Source organism: Silene latifolia, chromosome 10 (genome assembly GCF_048544455.1).
Source record: "Silene latifolia isolate original U9 population chromosome 10, ASM4854445v1, whole genome shotgun sequence".
Lineage (NCBI taxonomy): Eukaryota > Viridiplantae > Streptophyta > Magnoliopsida > Caryophyllales > Caryophyllaceae > Silene > Silene latifolia.
In genome coordinates, this window is record NC_133535.1 from 43539253 (window position 1) to 43556185 (window position 16933).

Here is a 16933-nt window from a genome sequence, read left to right on the forward strand (position 1 = left end):
TAATGTGAACCAGAGTGGAGGATTTCGCACTCCTATGCAGAGCTATGGGAACTATAATCATAGGTATGGAGGTGGAAGCTATCACAGGAGCAACAACAACTATTCTAATCAGAACCGTTACAACAATAATCAAAGCACGTGAGGTGGAACTTTTCAGAAGATAATGAATGGAGGTCAACATAATGGGTCAGCATCAGCAAGTCAGGGAGGAGCTAAGAGTAGTGGGAAGTTGTTTATGATGGGGAAGGAAGTAGCTGAGGATGATGCTCACGTTGTCACGGGTACATTCCTTGTTAATTCTAAACCAACCTTTATTTTGTTTGACTCGGGGGTAACCCATTCCTTTATATTAAGTGAACATGCTAAAGCCTTAGAATTAGACTTGCTTGACGTTGTTAAAGATGTTGTAACTATACCTTCAGAAGAGTCGATACCTTGTAGTCGAGTCTATAAAGAAGTACCAATTAAGAATAAGGAGGTCATTTTTCCTTCTAACTTAATTGAATTGGCTTTGGGAGGTTTTGAGGTGATCTTAGGGATGGATTGGTTGGGAAAATATAAATCCTTTATTAATTGTCACAAAAAGAAAGTCACCTTGAAGGGACCGAAGGGAGTAAGAGTGTCTTATAAGGGATTTGTTGTCAAGCCTAACGTAAAACTTATTTCTACAACTACGTTAAAATCTTACTTGAGGAAGGGAGGACAGTTCATTTTGTATCATCTGAGAGACCTGCTGTAACACCCCCTTCTTACCCGGCCAAGGTAATTAGGAGATGCTACCATCTCGGTTTCCCGAGGCAGTGAAATCGGAATTACAATTAAGAAATTTCATTAAATAAATAACAAGTTTAGTGATTACATAAATATAAACAAATAAATAAGGTGAACTATACAAATTACAAGTCGATTACCATCAATCTCATCTATGCTATGCTACTCGACTCTGAGTCCAAGGTGCGGCCCAAATCCCGATCATGTAAACAAGCAAACCCGTACTCAACCTGCTCCCCCATATGATCGGAAATATCATATAGATCGACACATGCCACCCCGAAAATAGGTGACAATTACACAGACACAAAAACGTCAGTTTCAATAAATAAATACAGTGTGACACAACTCAACGTGTGTGAGTATGCAACATGACTAAAACATGAATGAGATGTTATCAAACAACAACCACTCCGGTACCGGGACACGCCTAGACGTACCTACAACAACCACGGTACCGGGACAGGCCCAGACATACCGTCAACCACACTAGTATCGGGACAAGCCCAGACATACCAACAACCACAAATAGGTACCAGGACACGCCCAGACGTACCGGGTCCGGAAGCCAACCGGATCCCCTGCCAGACGTCGTGTCTTAACCACACGAGTCCCTCCGTAACTCAAGCCATTAATGTGCACATCCCTCTCGGAGTGGAAGCTCCAAGAGGCGACTCAAGCGTAAGACGGTCTCCCAACCTTCTTACGTCTCCTCAATAACCAAGTAACACCATCAATGATATCCAACACAACACAACAATTACCATACATGGAAAATGCAACACAACATATCATGGATAAAACTTTCTCAGATACCAACATGTTATCCTAATCGACTTATACATAAAAATGATGATGCAAGACACACATATATCCACACAAAAATATTGAAACCGAGTAGGATAAACCTAGCTTTTAGCATTCTTCACAAGCAACTCGAATCCCACATGATTCCGTCTCGCAAGACCGTCTTAATCCTATACAAATCATGTAATACTATTATAAAAACATCCTACACTATTATAAACTACAAAACCCCTTATTACTACCCACTAATTACCCATATTACATATACTAATTACTAATTAATTACCCAACACAAAACCCTCAAAAGTTAGGATTTAAACTAATTAAAGAAGGATAGATCTTAACTTACAAATGTTGAGAGAGGAAGGAAATGGATGAATAATCCATGAAAGTAAGCTTGAATCCCATGTAAGAGTGTTTGTGAGGGTTTTAGAGAGAAGGGAGAACATTTGGAGTGAGAAGGAAGAAGATAGAATGAATGAGGATAAGGGGATAAGATTTCCTTATCCCGTGTTCTGATTCAGCACCACTCGATTGAGTGGTAACTCCTCGGTCAAGTGTCACTCACTCAGTCGAGTGTCACTCACTCGGTCGAGTGTCACTCACTCGGTCGAGTGACCTTCACTCAGTCGAGTGCAACACAGTTCTCAGCAATGACCAGTTTTCATAAAATAGTCATATCTCATTCGTTTCTTGGTCATTTTGGGCGTGTGACCTGCCGTTGAAATCGTATGAGAACAAAATATCACCTCCAACTGTAATAATATAAATACCATGTCTAGATCTCAATTTATGACAGTTTTAAGGCGACCCTTATATGACGGCCATGATAACAAATCCACTAAGTCTAGTATAGGTTATACTCAGTCCACTCTATAATCATACTTCCTTCCGAGTAGACTCATCAAACCTGTAACACCCCTAATTTTCGTAATATAATTCTTTAATTTTATATTCCCCGTATTTCATATTTTATTTTCCGGGAAAATATCCGTCTCTTGTCTTTTGGGCTCGAAAACGGTGAAGACCCGCTTTTTCCTTGGGTCTCACGTGATTCTTGGTGTAGATGGGTAAGTTTTGGGCCTAATCTTGAAATAAACCCATTAGCTTCTCTATAAATAAGAAGGGAAACCAAACCCTTACTTTTGTTTTCTCATAATTCTCAAAACCCTAAACCTAATTTATCTCCTCTCTTCCTCCCTTGTGCCGCGTCCCTCACCTAGGGTCTCGTGCAATTCTTCCTTTCTTCTTCGTTCTTCATCATATTTCGTGCATAGATCGATCCTACTTCTTGGATTTTTCTATCTTCTTCGTAAGTTTTTATCTTTTTGTGTAGTCTTTATAGTTTTTATAGTTTATATATATATATAGTTAGTATATTTATTAGATTCGTTATCTTTGGCACGTGGATGATTTTTTATGAAGGCGTGGAAGTTGCTCCTGGAGAGGACGTTTATATCGTTGAAGACGATCTTTAGGGTTATTTGCTTAATAAGGTAACTAGGTGTTTTCCTTTAATTGTATTTATGTCAATTGATGTAATTTACATGATTTAATAATTAATTTGTGAAATGGGTGCGTGTTTGATTATTTATTATCATGTTAATTATGTTTTCGCATGTTTTGTATATGGTTTAATGTTTTAATTATATCCCGTATATTGTTTACATATTTATTATGGGTGTCATGAGCACAATTAGAGTTTACGAATCAAACCCTAGTGGCGGCATGATAGGCGGCCAAGAGTTTTTTCCAAAGTTATAGCTAAATCTAGTATAACCTTGATGATGATTCAAGTGTTATAGCTAAAGTTAATACAACTTTGAGTAGTTACTCTAGTTATGGCTGAAATGAGTATAAACTTGGACATATGAATCCAGGTTATAGCTGAATCTAATATAACATTGGATACGAGTTAAGGTTATAGCTGAAACTAACATACCCTGAGATTTATGGCTCAAGGTTATGGTTAGAACTAGTATAACTTTAAGTTTCGTGTCAAGGTTATAGTTGAGAAAAGTATAACTTCAAGTCGTATATGTTGAAGTTATAGTCGAGGTTACTATAACCTCGCATCTAGAGTTCATGTTATGGTTAGGGTTACTATAACATTGAATGGTTAATGTTAAAAGTTATAGTTGAAGTACTATAACATTGAATGGTTGATACTTGTTTTACATGTTATGTGGCGTTCAGTTTCATCATGTAATGCTATGTTTGCATATATCGTTTATTGTAGGATAGTCAGTTATATTATCTTATGATTTGATAGTGATGTTATTCACATGTATGTATGGTCAGTTATACTGTGCATTGTTTGTGGGCTGGTTGTATAGATGACGTGAGGTATTAGTTATATACCGAACGGAATGAACTAATGTAACCCTTCGGGGTCTGGTGTATGGTCTATGGTCGGAGGGGGGGGGGGGGTAATGGAGGTAGTTGTTATACGATCTATTCCCCGAGTGTCGTTCTGTGTACAGTTAATTCACCGAGAGTCTAGCCAAGTCTTAGACATATAGGCAGTGGTTATACGCTATACATAGTACCTTGGATGCAGTTGTTATACGGTGCACACCGATGGAGGCAAATGTTATACGCTCGGTCAGTTCAGAGGCAGTTGTTATACGGTGCACACCGATGGAGGCAAATGTTTACCTGTTTTGCATTTCAATTGTTAATAATTGTTGGTTATATTCAATTGTTGTAAACATGACTGGGAGAGCATCTAGTTACTCCCGACTAATTGTCGACCCCCCCTTCTCAGGTTGTTCAGGTTGAACGCTTGTTGCTGACTGGTTGATGCTTGCTTGGGGAATGTGCGAAGTGAGCTTAATAATAAAATAGGAGTTTGCTTTTAAGTTTTAAGAACCCTTTGAATAATGTATTAGTTATTTTGGTTTAGTAGCGAACCGGATTGGTCAAGTGTTTCCACCACCTTGACCCCTTTATCAGTATCGTACTCTGATATTTGCTTTATATAAGTTTTTCCTTTGTTTTATAATCCGGGTTGTTACACTTGGTATCAGAGAGAACACGCTCCCAACTCTCGCTTAGTTGATGACTAAAATAAATGACCTAGTTAAACGAGTGAGAGTAAACGGGGTAGAAACCAATAGGATTTGTTGGTTTTCTTATGTTTGTCGAGTGTATGAGTAGTTGTTTGGAGTAATACTTAGGTTCTACCACTTATAACGATATTTCGTTCTTACAGATGGTGCGCAACGAAAATGGTGAGTCTGATGCAGATCGCATTAGGAGACTTGAGGCCGCTTTGGCATCTATGGCCGAAGGTTTCACTAATCACCTCAACAACAACAAAAACAACAACAACACCAACACCACCACCAACAACAACAACAACAACAACAACAACAACAATAACAACAACACCAACCATCCACAGCAGACTGTGTTCGATCGCTTTGCTCGTCACCGTCCTCCCACTTATGATGGTGTGAATGATCCTACTGCTTTGGAGGCTTGGATTCGAGAGATCGAGAAGCTGTTCCTTGCTACTGGTTGTCCTGAGGATCAGAAGGTGGATATCGCCACCTATTATCTGAAGGACGAGGCCGACAACTGGTGGGCTCTTGCTAGAGCTGGTTTGGAAGTTCAACCAGGTTATGGTTGGGCTGTTTTCTGTGAGGCGCTGAAGAAGAGGTTTTAGCCCGAGGAGATGCGCTGGCAGAAGGAGAAGGAGTTCCTTCGTCTACAGCAAGGTTCTATAACCATTGAGGAGTACACCAATAAGTTCGTGAAGCTGTTGTGTTTCGTTACTTCTGTGGCTATGGACGAGGTTTTAAGGACTCGTCGCTATGAGAAGAATATAGCTCCTAAAGTCCGAACTGCTATGTCTGGTATTCCTTCAACTTCTTTCCAGCAGGCTTATGATCGTGCTCTTAGCATCTATGATTCAGTTCTTGCTACCGAGGCTGAGGAGAGTGCGAAGAGTAAGTTCGTGAAGAGGCCTTATGTTACTCCCAGTGCTCCCCAGAAGAAGCAGAAGTTCGAGGCTCATTCGTCTTCTCCGCGTGTTCAGGGTCAAGCTAAGAGGGATTGGTCTTGCTTCAGGTGTGGAAATGCTTACCATCAAGGTAAGGACTGTGACGGTAATGTTCTTACATGTTATCTCTGCAAGTCACCGGGTCACAAAGCTGTTGACTGTCCTCAAAAGCCAAAGAGTGATGCTCCGAAGACTAGTGCGCCGAAGGCTGATGCTCCTAAGACTGGGCGAGTGTTCGTTATGAGTCGTGCTGAAGCAGATGCTAATCCAGATGTGGTTACGGGTACCTTTCTCATTAACTCTTTATTTGCTTTTGTTCTTTTTGATACGGGTGCGTCGATGTCTTTCGTATTCGAATCATTTTCCGCCCGTGCTGGACTCTCTTCCTCATCATCCGTTCATACCTCTATATCCCTTCCTACGGGTGAGATTGTTTCTTGCTCCGTTCTTTTCAAGGACGTACCTGTCAGTATTGTAGGGGCGATCCTTCCTGCCGATCTCGTCCAAAACAAGCTCGGAGAGTTTGATGTGATTTTGGGTATGGATTGGTTATCTCGCTATGACTCTAGGTTCCTGTGTCGTGATCAGAAGATCTTGCTTAAGAGTCCTACAGGTTCGAGGGTTTCTTATCAGGGCGTTAGGGTTACACCTACGGTCATCAGATCTATCTGTGCAGTGTTCAGGGTGTTTCAGTTGATCCTAAATTAGAGGATATCCCTGTGGTTAAGGATTTTCCCGATGTCTTCCCTGAGGATCTACCTGGTATTCCTCCTGAGCGAGATGTAGAGTTCTCGATTGAGTTGTTGCCTGTAATTGGTCTCATTTCGAAAGCTCCATATCGTATGGCACCAGCTGAGTTACAGGAACTTAAGAAACAACTTGAGGAGATGATCGATAAGGGTTTTATCCGACCGAGTGCTTTGCCGTGGGGTGCACCAGTTTTGTTCGTCAAGAAGAAGGATGGTAGTATGCGGTTGTGCATCGACTATCGCGAGCTGAATAAGGTTACTATCAAGAATATGTATCCTTTGTCAAGGATCGAGGATTTTCTTGATCAGCTACGTGGTGCGAGTGTGTTCTCTAAGATCGATCTGAGGTCAGGTTACCATCAGATTCCAGTTAGGAAAGAGGATATTCCTAAGACTGCTTTTCGTTCGAGGTATGGCCACTATGAGTTCGTGGTGATACCGTTTGGGTTGACGAATGCACCTACCATTTTCATGGATCAGATGAACCGCACTTTCAGCGAGTATTTGGATAAGTGTGTCGTGGTGTTCATAGACGACATACTGATTTACTCAAGAGACGAGGCTGAGCATGAGCGTCATCTGCATGTTATATTGGAGACTCTGCATAAGCAGAAGTGGTATGCTATGTTCTCAAAGTGCGAGTTTTGGTCAAAGGAAGTTACCTTCTTGGGTCATGTGATATCTGGCGATGGAGTTATGGTTGATCCGTCGAACAGCCGAGCTGTGGTTGAGTGGGAAAGTCCAAAGAATGTGAACGAAATTCGGAGTTTCCTTGGACTAGCTGGGTACTATCGTCGGTTTGTTCATAACTTCTCTAAGATCGCGAGACCGATGACTCAGTTAATGAAGAAAGAATCCAAGTTCATTTAGACAGAAGCTTGTGAAGCTGCCTTTCAGGAGCTGAAGAAAAGGTTGACTACCGCTCTTGTGTTGACTCTACCAGAAGAGGGCGTTGAGTTCGATGTTTTCTGCGATGCGTCAAAGTTTGGGTTAGGTTGTGTCTTGATGCAGAAGGGTAAAGTTGTGGCTTATGCTTCCCGTCAGTTGAAAGTTCACGAGACGAACCATCCGACTCACGATCTTGAGTTAGCAGCAGTGGTGTTTGCACTTAAGCTTTGGCGACACTACTTATATGGAGTATCTTGCAACATTTATAAACATCATAAGAGTTTGAAGTATATCTTCACTCAGAGAGATCTTAACATGAGACAGAGACGTTGGTTGGAGCTGTTTAGCGACTACAAGGTTGAGCTGCAGTATCATGAGGGTAAGGGAAACGTGGTTGTCGATGCTTTGAGTCGCAAGATGTGTCATGCCATGAGACCCGTGATGGTGTTACCTGATGACTTGTGTAGATACCTCATTTCTGCACCTCCCGCAAACCACCCGGTGATGATTGGGCCGCATGTTTGGTACGCGGAACGATTTGTGACAGTTCGTAAGTATATCGTCAAGTGATTGCTCAAACACTAATGTCTACCTCTTAGTTGTCATCTACGTGCCGATACGGTCGTTTTGACAGTAATTAGAGTACATTTGGAGTCCGGGCCTAAAACCGTCTTCATTTTCTGACAGCCGCTAAATCCCGAGTCAGAATGTTCCGGATATTTCTATTCCATGTTTTATAAATATTTCACAATCTTTTATTCTTTGGTAAACAATTTCCCGTAATATTCATACAAAATATTAAGGAAAACCAAATTATTCCGTCCTTCCATAACTTAAACACGGAAATCTTTCTTCCGCAGGAGGAAACCACTTGGGAACAGACGCAGCAGGTGCTGCGCCTCTTCCAAGAGACGCAGTGACTGCTGCGCCTCTTCCAAGAGACGCATTGACTGTTGCGCCTCTTCCCAGGTCCTTTTCTGCGTATTTCTCGTATCTTTTTCATATCTTTCCGGGATTCACTTCCAAAGTTTCTCCGAAAACCCTATTCCTTCACGTGATTAGTATAAATAGGAGCCTTCGCTCCTCATATTTCTCACGCGAGTGTCCGCCCTTCTCTTCTCCCTTTGCATTCTAGACCTCTGTTCTTACTTTTTGGCGTCTACGTGCTTGAACATTCGACCACGTAAGCTCGGATCCTTCTGAGTACCAGCCTCGTTTGCATGACTGACCAATTTGACCAACTCCACCATAATCAACTTAATTAATCTAATCGTTTAATTAATCTAATCGTTTTCCTCTTACGAGGGCACTTTCGTCTGCATTCGAGTCGAGCATCACTAATCAATAACTTAGTTCATCTCGTTTCATCAAACATGTAAGTCTGAGGGTGTATAATCTCTCTTTTATTCATTGTTATTTACTTTTTGTATCATCATTAATGTAAGGTTCATGTCGAAAACACCTTGTTAAAACCGATTTCTAAAAACCGTGTTTAAAACCCTTTTTACGGATTTCCAGAAGACAAACCGTCGAGAAAGGACGCAACAACTGCTGCGCCTCTTCGAAGGAGCACAGTTCCTGCTGCGCCTCTTCGTGAGGCTGCCGCAGTTCCTGCTTCATTTCTTCTTCCTTCGTCCTCTGTGATTCATTAACCTTGTTTGTTTTCGTTTGATTCTTTGGTACAATAGCATATTAACCTCACACGTATATTATTCATCATTCATTAGCACGTGTAATTCATCATTAAATCCGGCCTAAATCCCTTATAATCTCATATTTGCGGGTTTTCGTCATTAAACTTAATCCGGGTTGTAGGAATTCGTTTTGTTCATATCGGATTTCTGGAATTCGACCTTTGATATACTTTCATATGTCTTTTGTCATATTCGTCATTAATTTGTCATTAATTCGTTGTGTCTAACCTATTTAGTTCACCCATGTCGCTAATCAATCGTTCATTCATGTAAATAATCCGTCTTAATTCCGTCTCATCCATGTTTATTGCTTTTATGACCATCAATCACATATAAATAACGTGTTAATCACTTCCATCCAAGTAAATATGTTAATAAATCCATTAAAATCACCAATTAATATTAACGATTTGCAGTTCCGGCTTCACAGCCATAACTCACTCTTGGAACAGACGCAGCATTTGCTGCGCCTCTTCCAAAGGGCGCAGTCCTGCTGCGCCTGTTCCAGGTTGAGTTCTGTCTCTGAACTCCGTTGTTGCTTGACCTAGTTTAATTAGTTTGCGTATAATTAACTATTAATCGTATTATCACCCACTGATCTGTTCGTTAATTCTTTCTTTTATTCTTTTTCTCAAACTGTCCGTTTTAAAGGTGTTTTCGACATAGATCATTGAACCCGATATAATTATTGTAATTTTATTTATTATATTTGTCATTGTATCTTGTATCATTTGTATGTTTTCACGTGTAATTGAGCATTAAATCCTACTTTGACCCAATTGTATGCTAAATTGCGTGTTCACCGACTTAGTCTAATCTTCACATGCTAGGATTAAAACTTGGATGTTGCATTGCATGCATATAATCGACGATATATCGAGTATAGATGATGTCCTTAATCATTAGTAGAGACCGCTATCGAGGCGGGCGGGATTAGGTGTTCGATCAAAAGAGCTTCCTAATACGTACCCTCACCCCTTACTCCGGATCTCTGTGAACATCCGTGTTCATTGGCATCCACGAGAGTCATTCTAGACATAGAATGCTAAGGGTAACGATTGCTTAGTGTTAATGTCTCTACTTTGTGTCTTGACATGACACGAGGTATTCGATCGGTTCCAATTTCCCATAAAAATTGGTGGCGACTCCACAAAATGCAAACGCTTGTTCTCTCTCCCAAGCGCCCCCGTGGGCCCCATTGTCCACAGCTTGGCAACTCCGCTGGGGATAATACACTTACGTGTAGCCAAGGGTGAAACTTGAACAAGGTTAGGGAATAGTTTGTACAAGACAATTGTCGGTTTTTCATAACTTGGTCTTCCTAGACCGTTTCATTCGGCCTTCCTTGGCCCAACCCAACCCATTCGACCAATCGTCCCATCTAAACGGTCCTAATTATTATTTGGGCCTAAGGATGGATAGCGATTGACGTCATCCATACCATGATGCTTACTCTTGTTTGTATAAAGGACTTTCACTACTTAAGGAAATGGACTAGGAATCGGCCTTACTCTTGTTCGGTACGAGCCTCTCCACAGACTTCGGGTTTGATCGTTCGGTATGGCAACCCACCCTTTAAACCAAAACCCTTTTAAATGCACTCAGCATCCCGTTATAATGCTTGTATGAATGTTTGTACCTTACGTGATCACCATTTCTAAACGAAACCATGACAATTTTTGTAAAATTTAAAATCCTTTTTTAAATGAAAATTTCGAAAAGGCCATTGATTAATGCAAAACCCAGTCAAAATTCTGTCTGTTTATCGAGTCAAATTTCGGGCCCAAGCCCATTTCAAAACCTCACTTCGAGTCCACTCCTACAACTACACTATAGTTGACTAGGATACACATTTTCAAAACTTTGTCTTTTCTTCAAAGCTCACTCAACACAAGTGGCACACACCCACTTCAAGAGTCACAACATTTCTTCTCTTAGCAAGTGTGTTAGAATGGTCGATCATGTTTTTATTCGTCGTCATCTCTCATCCAGTTTTCAAGATGCCGGAAAGCGACGTGAACTTCAATCAACTTCAAGATGGTAATGATCGAATCCTAGCCGCACTAGCTCAAATCCAAGTTACTCAAGACTAAGTGTATGATCGCCTTGACACCATCGAGAGCTGGATCTACGCCGTAGAGGGGAGGTTGCCTCCTCAAGAAAGTGAAATAGTAGGTGACTTCGCGAGTGAATCCAAGGACGAAAATCCTCCCATGGGAATAACTGTAGCCGAGAAAAGACTCCAATACTTAGAGGAGCAATTGATGTACCTTAAAGGAGATGACATTTATAGGGAGAATAATCGCAAGTATGAGGCCGTCAATTCCAAATTGCCAACTAACTTCAATATGACGGATATCCCTAAATTGCACGAAAACCCTTTGAACCACATCCGTGCCTTCAAGGATTACATGTCTATCAAAGGCATCAAACCCGAGATGTTCTTAAGGATATTTTCTTCATCTCTTGACACCATCCCAAAGCAATGGTTCTACTCTTTAGAACACAAGAAGATCGCCACTTGGGAAGATGCCGCAATCGAGTTTTCTAAGCAATATGCGGATAATGCCGAGATCCAAGTTAACATGCGCACTCTAGAGGTTCTTACCCAAAATGACAAAGAAGGATTCACCGACTTCCTAAGTAGGTGGAGAAAGACTAGTACCCAACTAGTTGAACGCCCGGATGAGGCTACCCTTGTGGAGAAGTTTGTGGACAATCTCAAACCCATCTATGCCAATCATTTGAGATACCAAAACATCAAAACTTTCAAGGACTTAACCGTACTAGGAACAAGGATTGAAGATGACATCCGTAAAGGGCTCTTGTCCAAAACGGTAGGTCGAGGATATCAAGGCTCAACAAGTCGTTCATACGGCTCCACTAGAAAGACCGATGAAGTTAACCTTCTTGAGCCATCCAAGAAAAGTACCCCACCTGAAAAGAAATCCAAGTTCTGGGATGAGAACTCATACTGTGAATACCATAGGGGCAAGGGGCATGACACAGAAAAATGCTACAAATTGAAAAATGTGCTTCAAGATATGATTGAAGATGGTCGACTACCAATACCGCCGGGAGGTAAACCCAACAACACTCAGAACCCTCTTGGGATTCTAGTGATCACAAGTGAAGAATCTACCTTAGATTGTTCACACCTTATTTCTCCAATTGAAGATGAAATCCACGCGATCGAGAATGAAGGGTTCTACTCTACCATCTCCCCTACCATTTCCGACTTCATCACATGGGCAAGGAGTGTGGATAGGCAAGTTTGGGAATTGAAAAATGTGGTGACAACATTACATGACCCAAACGCGACACCTAAGGAGCATGCACCATTAATATTCTCTCAAAATGCCACTATGCAAGAAATAGTCGCTGTGGTTGATAAACTAGTCGACCAAATCACACGACTAGAAGACGAGATCATGAGAATGAGAGAACTAGCTACAATCAATGGAGTTTGGGCCTATGATGATGAGGACGAGTATCTCATTGAAAACTCCCTAGTCAAAGAAATAGTCCAAAATGGTGAAGACCAAGATGTAGACCACCTAACTCGTTTGGGCCGTCCATATCAAAATACTACTCAAAATGGTCCAACCAACGTTGTCACACCAAATGATAACGAAGATGACTCCACTGATCACTTGCTCAAGCAATTACGAAAGACAAAGGCCGATCTTTCACCGCAACTAGTAGCAAGCTCATTCCCACATCGCCAAGCTTTACTGCAAGCTTTGGCCAAACTAAATGTAGCACATAACTCCACACCCGAAGATGTAGTCAACTTGGTCTTCCAAGAATCACCAAAGCTAAGTAATCCTATTACTTTCTCAGACGAAGATTTTCCACCTTTTGGCGCTAGTCACAACTTGGCTCTTTACATCACTGTCATTTGTCTAAAGAAGAATGTGCCAATGACCTTGGTAGATGATGGCTTCGCGGTCAACGTCATACCCCTCAAAACAGCATACAAACTAGGCATGAAAGAGTCGGATTGGACCCCTACCAATCAAGGTGTTCGCGCATATGATGGTACACGACGAAAGGTAGTAGGACTCGTTAACCTAACCATAGCCACAGGGCCGATTGAGCGAAAGGTTAACTTCCAAATAGTGGACATTGAAGCTTCCTTCAACATACTTCTAGGAAGGCCTTGGATTCACGCTTCCAAAGCGGTAACCTCCACCCTTCATCAAAAGATCAAAATCCCACTAAATGGCAAAGTGGTGACGATCACTTCGTCACCCATCAAGGCAATAATCGAAAAGAAGTCGAACAATCAAGTCCTTGTGGATCCAGTATATGAGCTTCGGGGCTTCCAAAGCATAAGCGTCATAGAAAGTGAATTGGCACCCTTATATTACGATCCCTACTCCAACTTGGTGGTCAACCACATACTCAAATCCCAGGGATACTTCCCTGGAATGCCTTTAAACCCTACCCGAAGAAACACCTTCGCACCATACAAGGAAGGCAACTAAAAAAGGATACCACTGGGACTAGGGTATAAACCCACCAAAGAGGAAGTTCTCGAGATGCTTGCTCAAGTTCAAAACCGTAAGTACGTAGGAGTCCAAATGCGACCTGATACGTGCCTAATATATAGTTTTTTTGGCCTATTTCAGCACGTATTTCTATGCATTTCTATACTATTTTTATGGTATTTTGCCCCGAATTGGCTACTTTGGTGTATTTTGTCCTTTTTGTAGGAATGATCGCGAAAGTGGTGGAACCATATCCCTTTTTGTCCTTTTTGCATGCATTTAGAGGAGACGGAGTTGTCCCAGAGTAGAGTACCGCACTTGGAAGCGTTATGGCACGCATTACGAGGCACTTGGGTGAAGGCGTGAGCTGAATTGAAGATAAGAGTACTCGATCGAGTTGTTTGTTGGTCGATCGAGTGGTTTCTAGACTCCCTGATGCTCGATCGAGCTATCCTTTCCTCGATCGAGTAAGCTGCACATGACCAAGTCCTCGATCGAGTAAGAAGCTGGTCGATCGAGGGACTTCTGCTGAGATGATGGTCGATCGAGTGGTTTAATCCACTCGATCGAGAGGTTTAATCCACTCGATCGAGAGGTTTTCACGGGCATGGGCTTTTAATTAGTCCGTGTGTTGTTTATTTCCGCAAACCTTAGTTCTTTTCTATTTAAACCTAAGTTAATTAGGTTAATCTATCTAAGCTTTGACATTAGAAAACTACTGCTACTTTTGCTACGTTGTTTTTACTTTCTACTGCTACTCTTATTTTCGGGATTGCTTCATTGGATTTCGTGTTCTTTACGCCGGAATTTGCTTGGATTGTAATTCCTCCCTTCTCTTTATTAATAAGAATTACTTGTTGTTTTAATTTCTCGTTTATGTTATCATTTCTCCTTGCCCTAATCTTCATTATTACGTTTTGTCATTTATTCATTATGTTCTCTGCTGGAAATTTATCTGCTGTTAGATTAATTACGAACATGAGTAGCTAAACCCCTTTCATGTTGGGATTAGGGGATCTGCGGTAGAAAAATGACGACGTAGTGAATGAATTGGACGAATTGATTAAGAGACCCTGTCACTATAGCAATTTAACTGTAATTCCCGACCTAGTTGAGTGCACGCTTCTATGTCACCCATTAATCTGGCTACAATTAATCCTGGATCGAAAGATTGGACTAAATAGGCCTGCTATAAACAGTAGACTACCCTAATGAGGACCAAAGTTAAGTTAGTGGTATTTTAGGGTAGGAAGTGGACCGAAAGGACCTTCTAACATCCGTCTCACATTAGTTCGTCTGAGTCATTTACTGCTAAGTTGTTGGACTACCGTAGTGAACCGAAATCCCGACATGTCCCTCTCTTCTTGATAGTTATATCGTAATTTACCGCTTTAATTCTCGTAGTTTAGAAATCAAAATTTAAACAACCCCCAATTGTTACCATAGGATTAGAATAGACAGCTATAATTACATTTCCTCCCCGTGGATTCGATACTCATTGCCTCTCGCTACATTTTAGTTGAGACCGTTAGGTTTTATCTTTGATAGGGTTGCGATAGCCGTGTCAAATTTTGGCGCCGTTGCCGGGGAGGCAATTGTTCAATTTATTAGTTGTTTCGTTTTAATCCTTTTTCGGTCTAAGGGACACCAGTTCCTTGGACTATTCTCATTTTTGTTGTAGTTTCCTCTTATGCGCAGGTCGCAAGGTGGTCCACTACTACCATTCGATCCCGAGATTGAAAGATCTCTGCACGTAAAGAGGAGATTGTTCCAAGATCAACAGTTAGAGGAAGAGTCCAGTTCTCGTTCCAATTACTACGAGAACGAACTGTTCGAGGACAACCCACCGTCTTCTCCAGCTTTCTACCTCATCGCTTGAAACCGTCACTTTTCCAGACATTCCCGAGATGGCCGAAGAAGCGACCATTGCTAGTCACTCAACCTCTACAAGCAGCGAATCTCTACAAGGGATTCACGTTACCAGGGGAGGCAAGGAAATTTGAGCCAAAGCCGTCCCTTATAAATTTGGTCGAGAGGAATCTATTTGGGGGAGCTACAAATGAAGATGCAGCCAAGCACATGGAAATATTCATTGATTATTGCAGTTCCATGTCTCCACCAACTGGCGTGACTCCTGACCAAGTGAAAGAAACCATGTTCATTTTCTCACTCCGCGATGCTGCAAGGGAGTGGTATAGGGATTTGGACCGGGCAGCTGAGGGAATAACTGACTGGAATTCGCTAGCTTTGGCGTTTTACAAGAAGTATTTCTCCGCTTCAAAGACTATTGCCATTAGAGCTCAGATAACGAGCTTTAAACAAGGGCCTGACGAGACCTTCCACGAGGCATGGGTTCGATTCAAGAAGCTAGTGCGCACCATACCGCACCATGGGATCGAAAAATGGAGCTTGTGCAACCATTTTTATAATGGTTTATATGATGATCACAGGGCCGTTTTAGATGCTGCTGCCAATGGCCGTTTTGCTGAAAATTTGGGAGCTACCAAGGGGTGGAAGATCATTGATGATCTGGCCACCCATAAAGCTGAATATGGGAACTCGAGAGGAAACCAAAGAAGAGCTGCCGAATCTACTTCTGTCGCGGCACTTGAAGCCCTCACTGCAAGGTTTGACAAGTATGAGCTAGGAGGGGTTTCTAAGGGGGGCATGTACCAGGTTAATCTTTGTGATGACGGTCCTTTCGTCTCGTAGGAGATGCGGAGGAGAGGGACATGTCTCGATCATTGTCCCAGTCCTTTTGAGCAATGCGCCGCCTTTCAACATTACAGGCGAACAACATTTACTACGAGCCGAATATCCATCCCAATTTGAGGTGGAGCAATCGAACGTGCTCAACCCCACGGCTCCTCCAACGCAAAGAACCATACATTCCTCCACACCAGAAGCAACAAGGCTATCAGAAGCCTCCATCCTTCAACCCTCCTAACCAAGGTGCATCATCCTCTAGTGGGGTGAGTGAAATGAGTGAACTGAAGTCTATGGTGCAAGCCATATCGAAGCAATTGCAAATTTGAATGATCAATAAACTCAACAAAGAAATCGCGTCACATAAGGCACTTGAGACTCAAGTTGCCCAACTTGCTGCAAATCAATCCTCGAGGAAGCCGGGTCAATTACCGACTCAAAATGAGAAGAACCCACATGAGACGGTAAACCTGATCGAATTGAGAAGCGGTCTTTCTTACGAGGGACCAGAAGTGAAGAAATCAGACCCGAAGATAGCTGCAACTGATGATGAACAGTGTTCTGCCAAGAAAAAAGGGCTCACGACAAAGGAATTGCTCGATCGACTGAAAGCTGGTGTTCGATCGAGTGAAAATGGCGAGGAAAGCCCTCGATCGAGTGGTTGCTCTGCTCGATCGAGTGAACAGGAAATTGAGGATGGTCGATCGAGTGGTAATGTTACTCGATCGACTGAAGTTGATGAAGAAAATGCTCGATCGAGTGAGCACATTGTTCGATCGAGTGATATTGATGACGGGAAGCTTATTCGAGAGCCGGCTA

The 16933-nt window shown here is 42.0% G+C and overlaps 1 protein-coding gene across 1 annotated transcript in view; it reads left to right on the forward strand.

Moving 5' to 3' along the window:
* Positions 1–5257: 5257 nt before the first annotated feature.
* Positions 5258–16933, forward strand: part of LOC141607517 (uncharacterized) — a 55948-nt gene continuing 44272 nt past the window's right edge. Inside the window, exons 1-4 of the mRNA XM_074426874.1 lie at positions 5258–5438; positions 5676–5867; positions 6278–6346; positions 6866–6950. Coding sequence (XP_074282975.1) covers positions 5258–5438; positions 5676–5867; positions 6278–6346; positions 6866–6950 — 527 coding nt within the window. The remainder of the gene's footprint in view (positions 5439–5675; positions 5868–6277; positions 6347–6865; positions 6951–16933) is intronic.